Source organism: Varanus komodoensis, unplaced genomic scaffold, assembly GCF_004798865.1.
Source record: "Varanus komodoensis strain SLA01 unplaced genomic scaffold, ASM479886v1 scaffold53, whole genome shotgun sequence".
NCBI classification, from domain to species: domain Eukaryota; kingdom Metazoa; phylum Chordata; class Lepidosauria; order Squamata; family Varanidae; genus Varanus; species Varanus komodoensis.
Window position 1 is genome coordinate 2616490 of NW_025336126.1, and position 22266 is coordinate 2638755.

Here is a 22266-nt window from a genome sequence, read left to right on the forward strand (position 1 = left end):
AAAAACTTCTGACAAAAAATGAGATATTGTACGGTAAATCAAACACACAGCAGACTAAGCCTTTGAAGAATAAACTTCATACACGAAGGTAATGCTGTTCAAATATCCACTGATCCTAAAAAAAACGTGTCTGACCAACTAACAGATAACTGATCCATGGAAAGCTTCCCGATAATCGCAGGCACATTCCCCATCACTTCCCCATGTGCTTCATTAAAAGACGGGTTGCCATTTGAAAACACACACCTACCTGTGATTAACAGCTCTCACCTGCGCCAGTGGTGCCCCGTGGGGCCGGCAGCATGCCGGTGGTGCGGCAGCAGGTCTTCCCGGGCGGTGGGGGTGAGCAGTCTGGGTCTCCGTGTGGCCAACGGGTTAAAGGCCGCGGCTCCTCCTCCTCTACATGCCTCCCCCTGAGCGGCACAGCTCTCACCTGCGCTGGAGGGGGGCGGGTGGAGCAGGGTGTGCCGAGCGCGTGCCGGCCAGGTGGTGCCACGTGGTGCAGGCAGCCGGCAGTGTCCCGGCCGTCGGGCACACACACATTCGCTCTATAAGACGCACAGACATTTCCCCTTACTTTTGAAGGGGAAAAAGTGCGTCTTATAGAGCAAAAAATACGGTAAATAAAATACAATAACATTCAATATTAAAACATTTTAAAATATTGATTAAATAAAATGGTCTTAACCTTATAATGAGGGCGCCAGGCAGACATCAAGGGCTAAAAAGGGCTTTTTCAAAGGTCTGGATGGAAAGTGATCATGGGGCCCTTTTTTGTACTTCAAACAAACTTGGATATCCTTACAACCCTGTTCTTCTATGGAGAGGTACTCCATTTTTTGCCAAGTTCAAAGGGATAAACCCTACCCAGTGAAAGTTACTTCCAGGCTTAAGGCTTGGAAGGAGAATCCCAAACAAAAGGACAAGCTGTTGCTATTGACTAATCTTGCTTTCTGGTACCCAAAACCATGGAACATGCAGATGAGTGGGAACTCCAGGATCATTGGCACCTAGTAGAATATAATGCTGAGGGAGGGAGGGTAGCGGTTTGCTGTGATCTGGATGAGAGTATTTAGCATGTCAAGCTGTTTGAGAGCACAAAACTTCCTCTGTGGGGTTTAGCTCTCAACTATTGACGCGGCACCTGCCCCCATAGGTAAGAGATTGGTTGCTCTCTAGACATGTTGGAAAGACAACTCCCATCATAAAGCAGGATTTACATAATTTGATTCATTAGCAGGGTCTTCCATGCTTTTTGCCTTTTTTCCAGACGCCTTACCTCATCATATCCCTCCTTCAGATATATCCCTCAGATACTGCCCCTTCTTTTCTATGACATTAATATACACAAACGGCAAATGAGTTTGTAACCATGATCCTGGACTGCACTGCTTATCCCTCTGCCTCATTACCAACAGAAACGAGCAACTCAAAGAAAAGGCGGAAATCCTTCTTGTTCTCCCTTTTTTATGAGCAGAACAGCCCTCTGGAAAGGAGGGAGGTACTCAGTCATAGCAGCAGCAAGGCAGGCAAATGGCAAAGAGACGCGGCTGCTCTTCTCTCCCGTTTCTTTAAGGAAGCTCCCAGCTCTGGCATCCAACACTTCTGTCTTCCATGGAGGTCCATCTGCATTCGCCAGTATCATACAGAAAGTATATTGTATAAATGCTTTTGAGCAGTGGCAGGCTGTTCCATTTCCGGTCTCATCTGGACCTTCCTGCTGAGAGGAGAGATAAACTGTTTCTACTTCGTTCCTGCCTCTATTATTCCAGGGCAGAAGGCTCTAAAAACGCCTCTAAAAGAGGCACCAGTTCTGTTGCATAACCAAATTTAAAAGCACCCACGTGCTGCAGAACAAATCTAGTTTTTTTAAATATTTCCTTGAAGAAGGCTATGAAGAATGGAGACAGGGACACTTCTGGGGAAGAATGAGGCTGTCGGTATGGTATGCAGCCTGCTAAAACCTTGATGTTCACTGCTGCAGTCCCAGCCAAGTTGTAGAAAAGGTTATTTTGAGCTTCGGCAAGGCATGTGTGCCACAGAGAACGGTAAGGTGAGTATATAGAGTTGGAGTTCTGACATTTTCTTCAGCCTTTCTGCAAATAGCGCAGAGCCGACCATACAGGGATATGTTGCGCTTACTAAGAATAAAGTACACTGGCCAGCTTCAGCTAAAGCAACTCGGCTCGTTTTTCTCCACACCGTGATGCTCCGGAGTGCAGGAGGAGGAGCGCACACTCTTCTGGCCCTGCTGCCTGTGTCTCCGTGACACACTTGATGCAGTCACTGGCAGGGTTTCTCTCACTGAGGCTCCTGGATCCTCTTCCTCGCCAGCTGGGGGTGAAACTGGGAGTTGTAACCTCGTTTCCTTTCATCCATTTCCTCTTCCTCCTCCTTGGGCTGGAGTATTCCTGCCTTCTGGGCCAGAAGAGATGCTGCACGTGCTCGTTCTGCCTTTTCACGGTGCAACCGCTCCTGGCGCAGCTTCTCCAAAGATGACAGTGCAGATGAAGAGTTGGAACTGCAGAGGAAATTGGGGGTAGAGGGAGATGGGCAGAGAAGAGAGACACTGAGGCAACTGCAGGGAGGCAGGCTACCGGGATACACCTAAAGCAGCAGCACGTGAAATAGTTGCAATATCCTAGGTGACAGATGGCCGGGTCTTTTGCAGGGGAGGAATAAAGGAAGGAGGCTGCCCATTTATATTTTAGGAGAGGAACTAAGCCCATAAGAGAATGAGGCTGTTGAAAGAAGAAGAGGAGCAGTTCAGGACAGGCAGGCCATGCTATCAGTTCCTGAATGGCTTGAGGTCTACATTCTGGTGTTTGGCAGAAGCATGATAGAAAAATGTTTTATAATAGTAGCCATTAGGGTTATAACCACCCCCACCACGAGTCAGAGCCCTTATGTGCTCCTATACCAGTTGCTGGCACTGACAAGAAGGATGCTGTTGTACCCATATCCAACTTGTGGGCTTTCCACAGGCCACTGTGAACAGAATACGAGAGCAAAGAGGCGTCTGTCAGGTGTGGTGTGTTATATTTCCATGTCTGCTTCACATTGCAAAAAACTCAAGTTCAATCCCCAATACCCCTGACATGACTTAGGCAGCAACCTAATATTTCCGGTAACAGATCCTTCACAATCTGAAAATTTAAGGCACAATCCTAGACAAGTTTAGAAGGAAAAGGGCCTGGGCAGGCTGGGAGTTACAAGCCACTTCCCTGTCTAAACTTAGATAAGATTGTCCCCTTCCAGGCTTTTAAAAGGTTGCTCTATCGCTAGCCTGTGTTTCTTCCACCACTGAACTCCTGACAGCATGCAGAGCATTCCTGGGAGGTCTGCCCACATGCTACCCAGGCTTGCTTAGCTTCAGTAAGGTTGGTTTTTCCATACTCCTTCAAGCTACATCCTGGGACCCAGGAACAACTATACATCAATAGCAGCCTGGTTTTTGGTAAAACTGGGGAAACAGCTTAATTCCCCCTCCCTAAATAGAAGGAATAACAGCAGCGGGAGAATGTCAGGGTGCCAGTTACAGGCACAAAAGACTTCCTTTTTCCAAGGGGTCGCTTCAAGGTACAAGCTGCTTTACCCCCATCTGCAATCTTCCTTCCCCTTAAGATGGGCAGACTCTAGTCTGGGTATCCAGACTCAACTAGTTGTGTCTGATGCCAGCAAGGAAGAGAAGCTGGAAGCATCTCATTCTTGGTGCTCTGTCCTAGACTGCCGAGGCCCTCATGCACACCTAGCTGCCAAGTTTCCTTTGCTTTCCCTTTGCTTCCACGCTGCTTTTTCTTTCTTCTCCTCTTTCTTATGGGAGCCTTTCTTCTTCCGCAGATGCCTTTCCATCTCGACCAGCGGGTCCAGCTTCCCTTTCAGCTTCTCATCCTTGGCCATGGCCTTGCTCCGACCTGGCAGCTCCTGGTACCAGGGAAGACTTGTCTGAGCCTCTGCTGCACTCTGGCCCAAGTAAGTGAGGATACCCAGTGCTTTTTCCTGCCGCTCCTAGGAGTAAAGGAACCCAACAAAGTCACTCCATGCACTGTCAGTGCCACCCATATGAGGATGCTCCCTGTGAATTATTTCTCCACATACTCCTTGGAGAGAAAAGCTCAACAGTTTCCAGTAGCCTCTCATCCAGCACTCAGAATGTTAGAGTGGCAGATACACACAATCTATTCACTGAGCTTCCAGTTCAGAATATGTTTTCCCTTCTAGGTTGTTATAGGCCGGGGTCCTTTTCCTATCCAAAACCCTTTTAAGCAAAAGCCAGGCAGCGCAAGAGGATTAACCAAGGTGATTCCACCTGCTGTTCCTCCTAAGATACACCAAACAAGTTCAGGTAGGTGGGCCTCTAAGCCCATCTAGCGGATTGATCAGTGGTGGGGAGGGACAACAGCCTTCCAACTGTCCTGCTTTTTGTTACACCTTCCTTGAGTCACACTGCTGGCAGGGATGAAGCAGGGGAGTGATCGGATGTTGAATCCCCCTTCCCAAGTTCTTAGGAATGACACAGGAGGAGAAATCTAACACAAATCCTTTGATCCCGGAGACCACATAATTATTCTGTTAATTATAGTAACTAATACATTATAATCCCATTTCTTCAGTCAACCTCCACTGAAAGAGAGGAGAGCAAAACATCTAGCTTCTATCAGCCCACCAGTGGGACAGAGTGGTTAATTAACTGCTACTAATCTGCATTAATTGATAACTGTCTAATTTACCAGGTGTACAGTTAATTATTCCGTCCAGAATAAGAAGTTGCTACAGGTGACCTTGGCGCAATCTAGGGAGCTAGGAGCAGGAGAGGTTGTAGCTAGCCTAAGGTTTCTGGGAGAAGGAAGTTCTGGCATAAAGGAGCTTGCAGGCCAAAGGAATCAAAGCCTTCTCAAGCTCCCCTCCCCTTTTTACCTTCTCTTGCCTCTTTTCTTCTGCATATTCTTTGTTGCCACTTCTTTGCGACTCTTGAAAGAGGTTCAAATGGTGTGAGGCCTCTTCTGAGCTTAAGGAGAGGAGATCCAAGTTGCTATCAGCAGCCCCTGGAGCTGACAGGCGTGCTTTCTTGCGCAGGAACTCAGTCCGGGCCTAGAATCAAAAGGAGCATGTTTCACCCATATCTCTTCCCTGCCTCCACCAGCAACCTTTTTGACACACATTCTTCTGCTGTTGTAACTCTCTACCTTCCCCTTCCCAGTTTTTCAGTCTCTCATGCTACTCTTTACAAGCCTGTGTCTCAGTGCACTACAGCCAGTATGCAGTCATATTGCAGACCGATTTAGCCATATTTCTGAATGCACAAATAGTGAGGGGGAAAATGGATCAAAAGAGAAGTGTTAAAGAGGGAACACCATTTTTAATCCAAATATTTTTGTGCCTTCTTGCAATGGAATTGGGTGGGCAGAAGTCAAGAGCAAGTATTAAAGTGAAGTGAAATAACTGGAGGATGGTTGGTCAGGGAAAGCTGATCTACAAGATCAGCACAGTGAATCTAGTAGTTCCCCACTGGCAGTAGAAGACAAAATGCCAGTCTGCATCAAGCACCAAACAAACAGAATCAAAACTGCTAATCAAATTTAGTTCAGAAATTTCAAGCTGGAGTCTTCAGGCTGGTTTATTCTTTCAGCAGACAGGCTTTTCCTGGATTCTTTTAGTTTAGAATGAGTAGAGATTGCTCTTTCAAACCTTCATTTGTATCTAGCAAATTTGCATTGTGCCACCCAACACTATGCAAATTTATTTCCAAATGAGCAATACTTGTTTTGGAATAATAAACAGCAATGCAATACTTATCCTTATTCACTACTTCAACATGTTATTCAAATAACGTACATGAATTTAGGTTTTTGTTCATGCTTGTAGTTTTATAACAATTAAAATAGTAATTAGTAAGAAACAGGGTCAGCACCTTTTTAGCAGTGGGCATGCATCAGTGGAGTTCTCTCCACTAAGATGCCCATGCAACTCCCTCTCTTGCACACTTCATGGAGGATTTAGTAGCTCTATTTGAAAGGGTGTGTGTGTCATGTCTTTTGTTGCCAGCTCCTTGTGTATTAAGCTGGTGAATCCTCATTTAATGTATCCTACCAGCTGCAAGGTAAAGTGCGTATAGTCAAGGCTATGGTTTTCCTAGTTGCAATGTATGGCTGTGAAAGTTGGACCATAAGGAAGGCTGAGCGTCGAAGAACTGAGGCCTTTGAATTGTGGTGCTGGAGGAGACTCTGCGAGTCCCTTGGACCGCAAGGCGATCAAACCGGTCAGTCCTAGAGGAGATCAACCCTGACTGCTCTTTAGAAGGCCAGATCCTGAAGATGAAACTCAAATACTTTGGCCACCTAATGAGAAGGAAGAACTCCCTGGAGAAGAGCCTAATGCTGGGAACAATAGATGGCAAAAGAAGAAGGGGACGGCAGAGGATGAGGTGGCTAGATGGAGTCACTGAAGCAGTCGGCATGAGCTTAGGTGGACTCTGGGGATGGTGGAGGACAGGAAGGCCTGGAGGAGTGTTGTCCATGGGGTCGCGATGGGTCAGACACGACTTCACGACTAACAACAACAACCAGCTGCAAACCACCTTATGAAGGTGAACGGAGAATAGAAGTGCACACTTTCTGTGAACGTGATTTTTTTTCACACAGAGGGGAGAACTGAACCATACTCTTTCTGCCATAAGAACCAAAAAGTGACATGACTGTTAGAACAGTACAATGGAACGAGTGAGATACGACATTCTGGGCTATTCTAGCCTAGAGGCATTCAAACTGCAACTGAACAGCCATCGGCGAGGGACGGTTTAACTTGGAACCTTGCATTGAGCATGGAGTAGGCCCCGATGGTCTAATTCTACTATTCGATTATTGTATTTCTGCCAAGCCGAGGCTGAACAGCACATGCGCAGTGCTTGTATTTTAACGGTGCCCTCCCATTTGCGCATGCGCTACGGTCACTACATACCTCCTGTTCGGCAAGCAAGACGCGAGCCTCTCTCTTTTGCCGCTGCGCTTCGGCCTCCGCCTCGTCCCGTCGCACCCGGGCCACATTATCCTTATTCCTCACGTGCCACGACTTCTTAGGAAGGATATTCATCCCGACCGCTGGTGAAGCCGCTGTCAGACTCCCCCTCCGCCCGATTTCCGCTTCCGGATCACCACCTTTCCTAATTGGTGCAATCTAGCCCCGCCCTTACTTGTTTGGGGCGTGGCCGTACACGCCCTCCTCGTGCTTTGTTGCGTCATCAGCCATACTCTCTGGAAACGCCACAAATTCACACTGCGTTCTGATAGGTTGAAGTTTGTTGCGTGCCGTCCTTTGATTGGTCCGGACCCACCGGGTGATCGATTTATTGATGGTGTGTACGAATTTTGAAAGGCATTCGAAGCCATCCAGGAGGGCTTTGCTTTAATAACGTATATTAAACCAGTTGTTTTCCCTTTGAAAGTGTCTGTTGGGATTTCTGTCTTTTGCTTGGGCTTCTTTTTAGTACATTACTGTACATTCTTCTTGTAATCCTTCCCGGTAAGAATCGAAGGAAGCAATCGTGTTTGAGCAGAAAAAAGGCCTGCAAAGCTCGATATTCTTAAGCGAGCAGGCTGGGGAATGTTGGAAATTATAGCGCTTTTTTCCATCTAAACATACATAGGATTGTGCCCAGACGGTATCAGTTTCAGCCACTGATCCTCGTGCAAGATGTGTAACTAACACGAAATGATACATTAAGAGTATTGTATTCAGGAATTAATTACAAGGGGCTTTTCATGGCTTCACACCCAGTACGTGGGGCCTGCCACTGTGCTGGAAAAGAGTTGGAGGGCCAGTACTTCTAACTTGCCAAGTATCGGAGAAAACATTTAATTTTACTGTTACTATTACTGCCCACCTTTACCCTAAACCAGAATGTGTGGGCTTCTTCTGCACAAGGCTTTTGCCTAGTTTGTAGCTCTCTAAATACTTAAATGGAGTGGATTATGCATAGGACTGCACCAGATGGATGGAATGACCTTCTCTAAATTCTTAATTAGAAGAAAAAAATTCTTGCAAAGAACAAAATGTATTTACATTTGTTTTTGATGCATTTATTTATTGATTGATGCATTTATATGTATACTTCCATACCACTTAATAACAGAAAATTGTATTAGGATTGTATTCCTAACTAACAAATCAACTAAATAATATTGCATATGTTTAACCCTTGAACAAAAGGGACAATTATAGCAGCTGGCTTTTCTCTTTAGTGCAGGCCTTTAGTAGAAAAGCCAAAGAATTGATGAAATTCTTCCCCATGCGACTTCCAAAAGTACAGGAACTGTTTGGGTGGGCTGGGAATCCTAACACTCAAAGTTGCAAAGCTATTTGTAAATTAAAAGTGTTACTAAAAAGTGATAATTAGATGTCCAATAATCCAGATATGATTTGGTTTATTATTTTATATGTTAAAAATGTAAGATCTCTGATCTTACAAACTCTATCTAGTTCAAATTGCTGATCCCGCTTTGACCAGCCAGATGTCTGTTGCCAATTATACACATACTAGACAGGGACAAAGTGTTTTGGGGTGCATTCCTCTGCATATTTAGGCCAGGGCATGCTGGGAATTATGAGAGTTGTAGGACGTGTTTCCATTTAATGCTCTGAGTTCATTATCTAAGCAATCCTTACAGCTACCTGACAAACCAGGCCAATGTTAACCCCGCAGATGGGGGAACTGGGGTTAGACACAGTAGTTTGTCCAACGCCACACAGTGAGGTCACTGCAGAGATTAAATCTTAGACCCAACTCTAACTCCACCATCAGGACCTCATTAACAGCTCAATTGTGTGAATCAAACCTTGGATTTATAGGTCCTTCCCAAGCTGACTCTCAAGTAAATGATTAAACTTTAAATTCTCACATAACTGTAAAGTATGATATTTGCAAAATCTTTCTAGTTCATGGACTGATGAAGTTTTCCATACTTTTACAATAATTTCTTCAATATTTTTCCACCAGGAGTCGAGTTATATCACCAGGATCTGAGTATTAATACCTGGCTTCATGAAAATGAAAATTGTACTAAAACTCTGAAAGTTCACAGTTCAAATTTAGGTTCCATAATGTTGCATTCTAATTCAAAATATGTATAGTGTACTTCCATTTTAAAATGTTTTTATTTAAAATGTGCATAGGCTGCTTTTAAGGGCCAAGCCCTCACAAAGAATGTTACAAATGTAAACAGTAGTACAGAAGTTTCACCCAGAAGCATCCTGTTTCAGCTCAAGGCTATATGTATAAAAAGCTTCCAAGCCTTAAAAATACATTAATTGTAGAAGTAACCTGGCCAGAAACTTATGTTGAGAGAATTGTGGGAACAGAGCGGGGTTGCAGCATCCAAGACCATCAGTACAGTAAAACAACAAAATATTAATAATTATGGTTCTTTCCAACTGTTGTTCAACATTCTGCTTCACTGACTCAACTCAGAAATCTGTTTCACCAGGAAAAATTTGTCTTGACCCTCCTAAAGGTAAGAAACAAAGTCAGGAAGAAAACATAGAAAACAACAGGGTATATCCCATCTTCCCCATTATACCACAATCTCAGCCTTCTCCAGGCTGGTGCCCTCCAGATGTGTGGGACTACAACTCCCATCACACCCTTTTAAAACATTCTGTATGGCAGAGAAGGAATGTGATTCTCCCAATTTCAGAACTACAGTGAAATGGTACCATTAGCTTTCTTCTCTGTATCCAAGGGGAGGGTAATTAATGGTTCTTCAGATGTTTTGGCCTTCAGCTCCCATCAGCCTTAGCTAGCATCAGCAATAGTGAAGTATCATGGGAGCTATCATCACAGTCCACTCATCACAATTTTACAAAAACTTGCTTGGAAAATGCCTTTAGAGGGCTTGTCAGCAGCATCTCTCAGGAGGTGCCTTGTCTAAGCCAGATGGTTTGTCTATCTCTAACCTAATATGTTTTATTCCGGCAGGCAGCAGCTTTTCTAAGAATATGGGCAGAGGTCTTCCCAGCTACGCTAATGGTGAGAACAGAATCTGCATGTGTCTCCTCCTGTACTATGATTTTCACTCTTTGGAGGCGACTCACAACAGATTTAAGGTTTTTAAGCAAAGCCCGGATAGCTGCTTAACAGCAATATTATAGCAGGGGCTTCCTACATCAGCAGGGGACTGGACTGGATTATCTTTAGGAATACTTTCCAACTCTGATTCTGCTGGAGTGTAAAGAACCACAGCCTCCTGAATTCAGTCATATTGTGTCAATACTTTTCAACTGTACTCAGTGCGAATTCATTTCCAGATCCAGTCCCAAGGAATGGTGCCTTTAAACCCAAAGCAGCTTGGGGACAGGTTACCTGTAAGATTACTTTTTCACATATTTTTTTACCTGGATCATGTTATCTCTTGCAAATGCCCTTCTCAGAGTGCTCCCCCACAATTCAGGTTCAGTGGGTCTCTTTCAGAGATGGGGCCTTTTTAGTGGTGACAACCACTTTGGGGAATGCTCCCTGAAAGAGGTTTTCCTACCATCCTTTTAGTCTCCCAGGCATTTCAATATTAGAGATAATTTTAAGATCTTTGGTGTTTATCTTTGCTGTTTAAACTGTTTTGCTAACTGCTGGATTTATATGACATATTAGCTTTTTTCTGCAGTTGATCTTTATTTTATTTTATTTTTAGCACCTTTGTTGATTGCTTTGTAATTTTAACTGTTGTTAATATTACATATATGTGCTACCTTTCTTTCTTTTGCAAGGAACTCAAGACCACTTACAACATTTTAGCCCCACAACCACAACCCTCTGAGGTAGGTTAGGCTGAGAGTCAGGGACTAGCCCAAAGTCACAGAGTGAACTGCATGGCTGAGTGAGGACCAAAACCCAGACCTCCTGAGTCCCCGTGCTACACTTTAAACCCTACGGCACACTGGCTCTCTAACGTTATTAACATCTCAGAAGACATTGTAAATGAGGCAGTGGACAAATGCTATACATACAGAAGTAAATACTTTATTGGTTTGTACGGTCCCTTGCTCGTGCCTTCTGCTTGCCAGTTGCCCATCCTGAACTGGCCAGTCCTGGCATCTTAGCCCCCCACCACCCTGTGCTTGCTCTCCAGCCGTGTCCCTTTGGAACCACTCACCAGACGGAGCTGCCCTTTGAGGCTCTTGACCATGGCGCTGTAGGAATCAGCCAGGGCCTTCAGGTAGAACATGATGATGCTTGGAGGGGCGAAGTCAAAAGAAAAGGCAGGGGACAGGAAACAGAGGTAAGAACCTGCAGCTAAGCCATGCACCACACCATTATATGGGGCGTGTGACTGTACAGCGGCCTGCCCCAGCTGGGTGTGCCCCACATGTGTTGGAAGGCTGCCCTGGGCCCCAAAGACAGCTCTCCCACTCCCCGTCCTCCAGCCCCTAACCCAGCAACCCAGCAGAGACGCCCAGTCTGTTTCACCTCAGTAGCAGGAACAATGGCACAGCAAATGCTAAAGAACCCAGGAAGTGCAGGAAGTCCCGGATGCTGTGGGGCAACCTCAGCACAGCCTCAACAACAATGTTCCACATGGTGGGCTCATCCCGGAATGGGCCACAAGCCTTTGAAGGGGGCAAGCTGTGGGAGGAGAGAGAGTCCAGTGAGGCTGAATCATTGCCAGCAGCCAGGGAGGTGGGGGTGGGCCAGGAAAGGAATGGATGCATTATAAAGCAGGTGGGTTGCAAATAAAATTGTAGAAACCAGCCATTAAAATATTGTCAGTTTGGGCGAATCCTGCCGAAACAAATACATCTTTTGCAGTGTGCCAGAAAGCAAACAGTGACAGAACACAAGGGCAAGGGCAAATCTTGAGGGCATAGTCCAGTGGCACCACCCCTAGATGCAGGTACATCTCCAGACTCTGTGTGCATCCAATGGCTGCAGCGAACACATGATAGTGATCTCGGTTGTCACTGCACCTTGCCCTGTGCATTTTATCTAGATTGCTTTTTTTCAGCCATCTAGATAATGCCCCAGAGAGGGGGAGAGGATGACACTGGGACTCTGATAGGAACTGGTGTAGGAAGGCAGCCCCAGTCGCCTTCCTTCTCGGTCCCCCAGTACACCCCCCTGTCTCTGAGGGCCCCTGAGGCCCATATCCACCCTCAGAGAAGGATCCAGCACTGCTCATTCCACATTAGCTGCAAGGGGGCTGAGGGCTCAGCTGTCACAGTCCCAGCACAAGACTGTGCTCTAGGAGCCACAAATGAAAGGACAGAATCTGTCCAGCACTTCGATAGTAGGAGACCGAGAGCAGATGCCTGAGTTCTTATCTCAGGTGCACAGGAAATATGCAGAACTGGTAGGCACATTGTAGGAGATAAAGAAATAGTGGTGGAAATATGTATTCCCCATTACCACAAGAGAACAAGTATAGTAACTTTTTATGGGTTTTCCTACCACAGTTCACGTGGCTTTAATATCAGTGAGGTGGGAGTAAAACACCCCAAACAACAACACCCAAATAGCTGTTGTTAAAGATGCAGAAGCCTTGTTAGAAGAAAAGATAACAGGCCTAGCAGGTAAAATATTACTTAAAGCAACACTAAGCTGAAGTCTAGCTTCCTCTCTCTCTCTTGTTTTCTCCATTTTCTGTAATGACACCCACCGATACAGGTCTTTGGGAATGGGGGCAAGCTCTGTCCAGAGAGAGGTTATTTGCAGTCTGGCTGGGAATGAGCAAATATTCAGGGATTTATAGACTCAGAGTTGAACAGGAGTCATTGTCTGTGTAGTTTTGATGTACAGCAGCCTTCCACAACCTGATAAAAAAGTATTTCCAGCTTTAAGAGTGAGCTAAAAATAGACAAAAGTGGGGAAAACAGGAACAGAGGAAAAGAGGCCGGGGCCTGAAAAAGGGGACAGGTGGGGACTGCAGGAAGGCCAGATTTGGTACTCAGGCCAATGGCTGTTAAAGGGCTCCCAATGATCTTGCTGAGTCCCTCCCCACAAGGTCTTTCAGCCTGAATTGCCCCTCATTTAAAAGCAGACGTAAATTCCCTTCTAGGTCACATAAAATGTTAACCTTTACCTATACATTGGCCAGCCTTCCTCAGTTAGCCATACATTTTTGCTCTTCTGCTTTTAGAGGAAAAGCCACTAGTTTGGCACAAAGGAGCTGTGACAGGCCAACATCAGACATACGATGCCTCCAAGATGGAGAACACCTGCACAACTTGGAAACGTCCTGAGCAAGTTCCACTGTAGGATGGGGAGAGGGCTGAGAGAAGGTGATATACTTACACAAAAATGCTGTATAGGGTAGAAACAAAAGAAATCCCCAGACCAATGAGCAAAACCAGAAGAAAGAAGAAATTGGAGCTGGAGGCACGGAATGTCTTTTCAGCTGGGCGGCAGTTGCTGAAGAGGGATAGCTAGGATGACAAGAGGAGAAAAACCCATGAGCTCAAGAGACATAGCCCTGGTCTTTCCTGCTGTAACCTATCTGCCATTCTCTTCCCAAAACACCCTGGCAGTTTTAACACTGCTTTATTAGGCTCTCATAGTCCCTTTTGCCCTCAATCTTGCCTCACCTTGCCATTCCAAGAAAGAGACAGAAGAAGTGGTCGGACGATGTGGGGCGATTACAGGTGGAAGGCTGGACCCCCACCCTGAAATTCCATGAATGAGGCAGGGCAAAGGCACAGCTGGAGCCTTGCCTGGAAGCCCCCAGAACCCCTCTTTGGGAAGTCTTCGCTTTCAGAGCCATCTCCCTTCCTGGATCACCTTTTTCAGATAGAAGATGGCAATGAACTTGAAGGTGTTGAGCACAGGCAGCAGAGGGCAGAAAAGAGCTCCAGTCCAGCACAGCGTTTGGCCATACACCAGATCCAAGACGTTGGAGGGCACCATGAACTCCTGTTGCCCCCACCATTTTAGCAAAAGGCAGGAGGGAAAGTAGGTCACCATCATCCTAAGAAACAAAGGAAGGATGTGGAAGGCAGGTTCATTCTGCAGATGGCCTTAGCGGAAGCCCACTCACAACAACGTGCCGTTCCCATAATTTCTCATTCATTTATTCCCTTTGTACTCCATTCTCACTCTTGGAGCATTGTCCTGCTATTTTATACTCACAATAACCCTGTGAAGTAGCTTAGCGTTAGCCTGAGATTTTGAACCTGCCTGTTCATACTCCTAGTTTGCTTTAAATGAAACGGACAGCCATAAATTGGGTTTGAAAAAGACAAACCACCAGAGAAAACACTGGACTGCAATGGAATGGCCACAGCATTGCTTGAATTGTAAAAATGCAAGTGAGTAAAGAATGACAGGCCTAGACTCGGCTGCTAGTGTGGCAGTAACTCTGAAATCCACTTTAGGCCAAATGAAACACACACACACACACACACACACACACACACACACACACACACACACAGACACAGGAAGAAACCACAAAGCCACCCACTTTCACGTTAAGCAAGAAACCCAGCTAAAAGACTTAATGCTGTCTGACCTATACAGCTCCTATAACACCAAGGGTATTAAAAACTTACTTTCTTGGAAACTCAACAAATAATATCACAAGTAATACGATCACCACGTCGAAGATCATCAGCTTGTACATTTCCTGTCCCACTGAGGTCTCCCAGCACTGCAGGGACATAAAGATTCATCTCAGCTTCACTCCCCAGACACCCACCATTCCTCTCCCATATAATTGATCAATCTATTGGAGGCAACTGCCCTTTCGCTTCCCTACCCTTCCCTCACTTCTCCTGTTTTGGCCCTGGACCCCCAACCTGTCCTGGCTCCACCCTACCGGACACAATCGCTCCCACCCCCAAGGAAAGATGACCACAAGAGGCCTTCTGGTAGCCAGCCATGTTTCTCATCTGCTTCAAAAAGCAGGGCCTAGGCCCAGTCTGGGCTACTGGGCTGCCCTCTCCAATCAGAGAATCCAGGCGTTCTGGCTCCAAACCTTTTATTTCCCTGCACCCTCACCGGGTGAAGCTGGTTGTCGTAACCGCAATTCTGGCAGCGTGAATTCTGCGGATCTCCGTTACAGGTAATCTGGGCCCAGAGTGAGATGAGCACGACCACTAGGCTTGCAAGACGGAGGAAGACACTCCTGTCAGACATAAAGATAGCATTAGAGCAATGCTGCTAGTCAAGCGAAGTGAACCAAAGGTCGGACACAATTCTAATACTGCTTCTTGTATCTCACAGCTGGTGCCTTGGCTGCCACCAGTCTAAAATATGTAAAATGAAAATATACCCCCATAGTAGGCTCCTTTGGAGTTGTAGGCCCTTTTTTGTATAAACGTGCACTGTATTTAATGCATTTTTCAAATATGGGTTTAAGCATTCTCCAAGTAACAGGTTGCCCAGCTTCATTTGAGCTCAAAAGGGTGGTCCTGTCTTTTAGAGAGCAGACCTCCCCCCACCTCTGCCTTATGCTCAGGTTTTTAGTCAAGGTTCCTTGAATCTCAGCAGTTTTGAAGGAGCCTGATTAGCTTAACTAATGTTATTTAGTTCTAGCTTAACTAACGCTATTTGCTTTTGTAAAAAGCTGCTTGCTTGAAAGCTTGGTTAGCTCAGTTAACGCCATTTGCTTTCTGTATAACTGCTTGCTTTGGAGAAGAAAAAGGGGAGGCAAAAGAATGTGAGGCAAAAGAATGTTGATAAGGTAAGATACGGGTAGTGTGAAGAGGAGGAAGAGGAGGACCCCCCAGACAAAGGGGTAGTGTGAAGAGGAGGACTCCCTACCCAAGGCCTGGCACGCTGTGATCACGCTCCGTCTGTGAAGGGATTGGATGGAGAGAGCCTCTTCCACAAGGACAGGCATGCAGTGGACATGCAGCCCCCTCAGGGGGTTGGGCAAAGGGTCAGGCAGACCCTGGGAGGTGACTGGATGAGGGAACAATGGGGGTGAGACTGTGTGAGAAAAAAGAAAGAAAGAAGCTATAATAAGGATGAGTTGATGGAATGTGTTGTGTTGTTGCTTCCTGCCTGTGTACTGGGAAGCTGACACCTGGTTGCCCTTCTCAGCTGAATAAAGGAACCAAATGAATCTCTGCCTTGCTGAACCTTATTGGCTTTGGTTTAGGGGTCTGTAAGTCACCTGGCTAGCAGGGACATCAACAGTTTGCCTTTTGAGAAATGTTTTCTGTGACTCTTCATGCCTACCATTTGATGCATAAACAACATCCCCATGGCAGCCATTTTGGGAGAGCGCCAACAATACTTTATCTCCATTCTGAATGTGCCCACCGACTCAAAAAGGTTGAGGACCCCCTAGTATTATCTGTCTGCCTTATTTTAGGCGATCTATTAGAAACCTCACCCAGTCACCAGCTAGGCACGCTTTCTAAGCTACTGTATTTCCATCCTTCCAATTCCATCAGGAAAGAACAGACAGTGCCAATGCCAGTCCAAAAACATCATGCAGCTGTTCTGCCTTTCTCTGCCTAACCCATTTTTGTGGCAAGAAAAGAGATGGAAGAAGCTGTGGAAAAATATGGGGAAGTGCTCTCACTATAAATGAAATATGATGTCTAGACCCTGGTAAAATTCCATGTTTCAGGCACAGAATTGATTGCAATATAAAAGCTTCATCTGAACTGCTTACAAAGGAGATCTCATCAATAACAGCACTATAAAGAGCTTCCATTCTTCCACTTACTTAGCATGATCATTAATCTAGCCCCATTTAGATCATTAATCTAGTTCAGAACAGAACTGAAAATAATTTAGGAGCGACAGAAATTAAGATAGGCTCCCTCCTGCTTACAAAGGGGAACTGATAATGTTGCTACAGAACAGGCTCCTATATTTTAGATTGCTTATCGTGATGGCTAATCCAGCCCTGTCTGTCATTCAGAGCCGAATGCTGCAGCCCCCGCTGCACAAAAGGGCCAAAGCATACCAGCCGCTACAGGCAACCCTGCACTTCCTTTACCTGAGGAGTGTGATCTTGATTTCAAAGCAGAGTGGGTATTTCTCTAGTCGAACAATGATCCCAAAGAACAATGGGACAATGAGGTTTGCTGTTGTGATGACAGCAGATGGGAGATAAGCCACCAGTAATTCCAGGAAGTATTGACCTTTGACTGGGGAATCTGCCTGCCAAAGGAGAGAGAAAGAGTCATCTAGGTGGGATCACTGCAGTAGTAACAGGAATAAGATTGGACGTCTCCATTTTCAGAAGTGGTGGTTTAGTTCAGCACGTAACTAGCACATGGTTTATTTAACCTATGGTGCACTGCCCTATTTTGGATTTGTTGGGAAGACGATCCAACAAATCATGGTTTGTTTTCTCAATCCCTAGCATGTTTGTTTCCCTTCCCTTTTCACCCAGTCCTACCTGCATCCCAAATGTCTTTGCAGAGCAGTGATACTGACATGTAGATGCCTAGCGTTTTTGTTTTTTAAACCACTCTTGCACACTACCTCTGTACCCTGGAAAAAGCCACTGACAACTCACTCTTTTCAGATTACATATAACAACATCCCAAAGTTTAAAAATCCAGAGTTTACAGCCTAACAAGAAAACTTGGGTTCTCTTTCTGGGCTGTTTGTGATTAACAAACCATGGTTTGCTAATCCATGGTTTTCAGCATGGTCCTGCTCCAACATTGCAACAATCCAAAATTTAGCAAGCCTTAAGGTAGAACTTCAACTGACTGGTGGTGCAATTATGGGCAATGCTGTGCCAGCTGAATTTCTAGTAGTCATGTGACTATTACAAATGCAGAATTTTTATCAGTAGAGTCTAAATCCAGGAACAAGCCAATTTTGTGTCAGTGTAGGTGTCATTGTCCTCTTACCTATGACTGCAGTCTGGGGAAGACATAGAGGGCATGATCAAAGCAAAGTCATAGGCCACAAGTTGTGTTTTGTGTGGAGTGGATAATGTCTACCAAAAATGGTGGAAAGAAAGCGGCATGTGAGCCAGGGTGGTGTAGTGGTTAAGAGCATGGGACTGGGACTCAGAGGATCTGGGTTCTAGTCCCCGCTCAGCCGTGGAGCCAACTGGGTGACTTTGGGCCAGTCACAGACTCTTAGTCCAACCTACCTCACAGGGTTGTTGTTGTGGGGATAAGATGGAGGAGGAGAGATGATGTAAGCTGCCTTGAGCCCTTTGTAGGAAAAAGGCAGGATATAAATTGCAATATAAATATAAAATGTGTCAAGTAATAGCCATTTCCTTACCTTTTCCAGCAATGACTGGGAATATCCTGTTGCCAGGAAGATGCAATAAAATGATCCTCCCAGCAGTCCCAAAACCACAATGTTGATCAGGGCCCGAACAACATAGAGGCTGATTCTTTGTGTGGTGGTCCGCTCCGCCTGGAGCTTTTGTAGTGCTGCCTCCTCTAGATCCATCTGAGGCCAGAGAGGAATAGCAGGATGAGAGGCAAAAAGCAAAGGAATTAAGCAATGTTCATTCTTACAACGGTCCTATGGGATAGATCAGGCTCAAAGGACCGCCCGGAGAGAGCAGCAGCAGGGGATGCCAAAGGACGGCCATCATCACCTGGACAGGCACAGGGCCGATGCTGGTCACTCCTGCATTCTCTCTCAGTTCTTCTGTCTAAAGACACTTTACAGACAGGAGGTGGCCATCCAGTGCTTACGGTGTCACAGAGGCTGCTTTTGTTGATTTTGCTTTGAAAACACATTACCTTGTCTACGACAAAAGGCTGCTTATTTCCAGGTGAATGCCTTAATGAATAGGATTCAAAGGCAAAGTTCTGTTTTGTTCAGTAGTCCGCATGATGCTATCTATGGTTGCACTGAGTTTAACACGCACAGAGTATTACTTGATTTTTATATTGGGACTTTATTTGTTTTGCTTTAAATGTAATCAGGAATGTAAAGGAGTTGCATGTAAAGCAGGGGTGAGAAACTTGTGATCTTTTGGATGTTGTTAGTATTTATCATTATTTAAAATATTTCTGGGCTGCCTTTCAGGGCAGAAGCCCTCTCAGAGAAGTGTACAGCATTAAAAGACATAAGACCAATACAATGTATATTGTACTGAGACCCACTGTGACAGTGTGGAATAGTGGTTAGAGTGTTGGCCTGGAACTTGAGAGATCCAGCTTTTAGTCCCCATTCAGCCATGAAGCTCCCTACATGACTTTGGGTCAGTCACTCACTCGCAGCCTGATCTACCTTCCAGAGTTGTTGTAAGAATAAAATAAAGAAGAGTGAGATTATGTAAGCTACTTTAGGTCCCTTCAAGGAAAAAAGGCAGGAAATAAATATAATGCACTGTTTGATTATGCTATTAAATAATAAGAATGCTGCAAAAATGCTGCAAAAACAATAAAACCAGCACTGAGAAAAACATTAATCACACCAGGAAAAACCTAGAGTAAAATATTTTCAGGGCCTTCTTCAAAGCCTGTACCGATGAAGTATGATGGACCCCCAATAGCAACTGATTCCAGAGTTGTGGAGCCAGTGCGGAAAAGGCCCCGTCATGTGGCTGAACTGACAAGGCCTTTTTGTCCAGTGCCATCTGAGGGGTCACGAGGGGTCTGCCCACATTGCTAAGCAGGGAGTGATGATGGTGAGAAACAGACATAGTGGTTGAAGTAAGACACACGAGCCATATAAAGCTGCCACCGCCTTTGCCGATGTGAAACCATGAACTCCAAGGTCCAAAATTAACTAGCTGCTCAAGGCAGTGATGACAGGACTGCTCTCCCCAACCTGGTGCTATTCAGATGTGCTGAACTACAACTCTAGTGCGTTCGGGGTACCACCAGGGTGGGCAAGGCTGTCCTGGGGGCTCCCCAGGCATTCTCCAGTCCAGACCTGGACCTATTCCGCCTCAGCAAGGATGCTGCAGTGGGAGGCCTCCTCCTTAAAGGCAAACCCCAGCAGCACACCTGGACCGCTGATCCTGGCTTGCCTGTTCCACCTTACCCGCAGCTCGTAGCGAATGCTCTTGTGCCTCAGCTCCACCATCCTGTCTTGCATCAGGCCAAAGTCCCAGCCAGCAAAGACTTTGTTGCTGTAGGAGCCAAAGGATGCGTCTTCACTAACCAGGCTGCGCTTGAGACAATGGATCGACCTGGGCAAAGATGGAAGGGTAGAGATATTTAAACTGAAGATTCTCAAAGGTGCATCTACATCCTGGATGGAGGACAGCTCTCAAAGTGCAGAGTGGTCCTCACCTCTGTACAATCCACGCTAGACAGAAGAGCAGGTAGAAGAGCGCCGTGAGCAGATAGGCCAGGGGGGTGTTGTACGAGAAGTCTGCAAAATTGACGGCTGAATTTTGATAGTAGCCGTAGAACAGGTAGGTGAGCTCGACAAACCCCTGCAGGAGACACATGTTTGCAGAAGCTGAAAATGGGTCACTGTGCCAAACTTCTGGAGCTAATTGTTGGGGTGATCTTACCTTGCCTGACAGAAGATCCATGATGTAGGAAACGTAGCTGACCAAGCCCTGAGGTATGGGGTTGTATTGCAGACATGATGCATTCACTAAAAGAAATAAGGGTGAGGAGAAGTTAAGCACTGCCTCCTGTTCCTTATAGGATTTAGGAGTCCTATATCCTTTAAACCCTCTAGCCTAAATCAATCAATCAAAGCAGTCAGCCCTGCTTTGCATAGGGACCCTCCTGTTCTTTCTCCTGGACTTCTGCCCCACCATCCTGACCAGAGAACACCACGGATACACCTCCTGTGATTTAATGCCTGCAAAGTCAGTACAAATTGACCAAGTTACAGTCTGACACCAGAGAAATGCAGTGACCAAGAATCTATACCAGTTGAATGTCTGCTTTTTGCACAGATACGCAAGCTATATGGGTTTGCCAGAAGATGGAGCCGTTTTAGCTCCTTGTTTCAACTGCTCAGATGTTATTCTGGATTCCCAAGTTGCGGTCCTACCCAAACTGCTGTTACTCTGATGTGTCCGATTCAACTGCAGGGCCTCAAACGCTGCATTTGGTGCCACCACAAAGCCCACTACCAGGAGCGAGGCGACCAAATTCATCAGCACCAAGAAACGCAGGAAGATGAAGTAGGCCTGGATTCCTGTTCCAAAGTGACCTGTGGAGAACAGAACATGAGAGGACAAAGGGTAAACATGTGTAGCCCGTCCTCCCCCCACCTCTGTGTGCCTCAGGCTCATCAAGGGCCCCCCATACCTGAAATGTGGTGCAGGGTGCTCCGCCACACCTCGGCATACGAGACGATGGCGCCCGCCTGGCTGTGGAGCCGGCGCAGCGTCCGCCGCTTGCCTGCACGCCAGAGCTCCCACCCGCTGAGCCGCCTGGCTGCCTCCTCCTGCAGAGCCCTTGCAAAAAGGGTGGGAAGGACCCAGGTGACTTTAGCCAGCCGAGAGGGTTAAAACAGATGCACAGAACAGTGCTTCTCTGGAGTTGGAAACTTTGCACCGTTTGGTTTCGCTACCTTTCCCAAATCTTTGAGGCAAAGATAGCACATGAATTAGCATCCTGCTATCCTAGCTGGTTAGGAATGCCAAGGAGAGGGGCCGCGCCTCCTGCTGCAGCTTCCGAGGCTCCCCTGCAGGACCCAGCTGCCTCCTAGAACTGTTTCAACAACTCCCTCCTCCCCAGATGTTCCAGATTCCTTTGACCCATCTCACAAAAGTGTTTAGAAAAATCTGGACTCTCTTTAAGGGTACCTTTGTCAAGCCAGCTCCTACAGTGCATTAGATTACAGCTCCAGCCACCCATATGGCCTGTATGGCTTTGCTGTGCTGGCTGGGGACGATGGGTTCTGAGGTCCATCTGGATGATGTCAGGTTTTGGATGTCTGGCATACAAGTTAAGCACCATGACCACTCATAACAGCAGCGATTTCACAGTGGCAGTGGAAGAAACAGCCTCATGTCCTTGGAGCCCGAAAAGGACAGAATCCAACTTGCTAACGCGCGTTGGTTTAGCCATTGGTCATGCTAGCTGGGGGTTGGGGAATTGCAGGCTAATGCATCTGGGGGGCACTGGATTGGGGAAGGCTGCTTTGGGGGAAACTCACTTGAAGGGTAAGCCCCACTGTGTCAAGCAAGCATAGCAGTCCCTCTGCCCTACCCCCAGTGACCCAAGCGCCTCGCTACCTGAGCCTTCGTTTAGACCCAAGGCAAATGGGCAGCTCTTTCACAGGTTTGCTGTCTTCGTTGTCCTCCTGGGACTCAAATTCCTGGACCAGATCCTGGGAGTCAAGTGCGGGCTCCAAGGCCCCCTGCCAAGCTTCTCCCCAAGCGGCTGCCTTGTCGCCACGGAAGCGTAGTGTCTGGTTGCTTGGCA

At 46.3% G+C, this 22266-nt stretch overlaps 2 protein-coding genes and 1 long non-coding RNA gene across 3 annotated transcripts; 1 reads left to right on the forward strand and 2 right to left on the reverse strand.

Moving 5' to 3' along the window:
• Positions 1-625: 625 nt before the first annotated feature.
• LENG1 (leukocyte receptor cluster member 1) lies at positions 626-7128 on the reverse strand. The gene is made up of 4 exons (XM_044448106.1): positions 6958-7128; positions 4918-5091; positions 3749-4008; positions 626-2521 (listed from the first exon to the last, which is right to left on the reverse strand). Exons 1-4 carry the CDS (start codon positions 7087-7089, stop codon positions 2302-2304), a joined length of 786 nt encoding a protein of 261 aa, XP_044304041.1. The 5' UTR covers positions 7090-7128; the 3' UTR covers positions 626-2301.
• A 159-nt stretch (positions 7129-7287) lies between these two features.
• LOC123032214 lies at positions 7288-13834 on the forward strand. Its single transcript, XR_006416453.1, has 4 exons — positions 7288-7351; positions 9971-10021; positions 11118-11267; positions 13122-13834. It is a non-coding gene; the product is annotated as an uncharacterized LOC123032214 (long non-coding RNA).
• On the reverse strand, positions 11330-21276 carry TMC4 (transmembrane channel like 4). Its single transcript, XM_044447930.1, has 12 exons — positions 21145-21276; positions 20885-21046; positions 20391-20476; positions 20164-20309; positions 19913-20060; positions 18188-18361; positions 16935-17098; positions 14978-15104; positions 14530-14627; positions 13760-13946; positions 13277-13407; positions 11330-11611 (listed from the first exon to the last, which is right to left on the reverse strand). Exons 2-12 carry the CDS (start codon positions 20988-20990, stop codon positions 11452-11454), a joined length of 1527 nt encoding a protein of 508 aa, XP_044303865.1. The 5' UTR covers positions 20991-21046; positions 21145-21276; the 3' UTR covers positions 11330-11451.
• Positions 21277-22266: the final 990 nt, after the last annotated feature.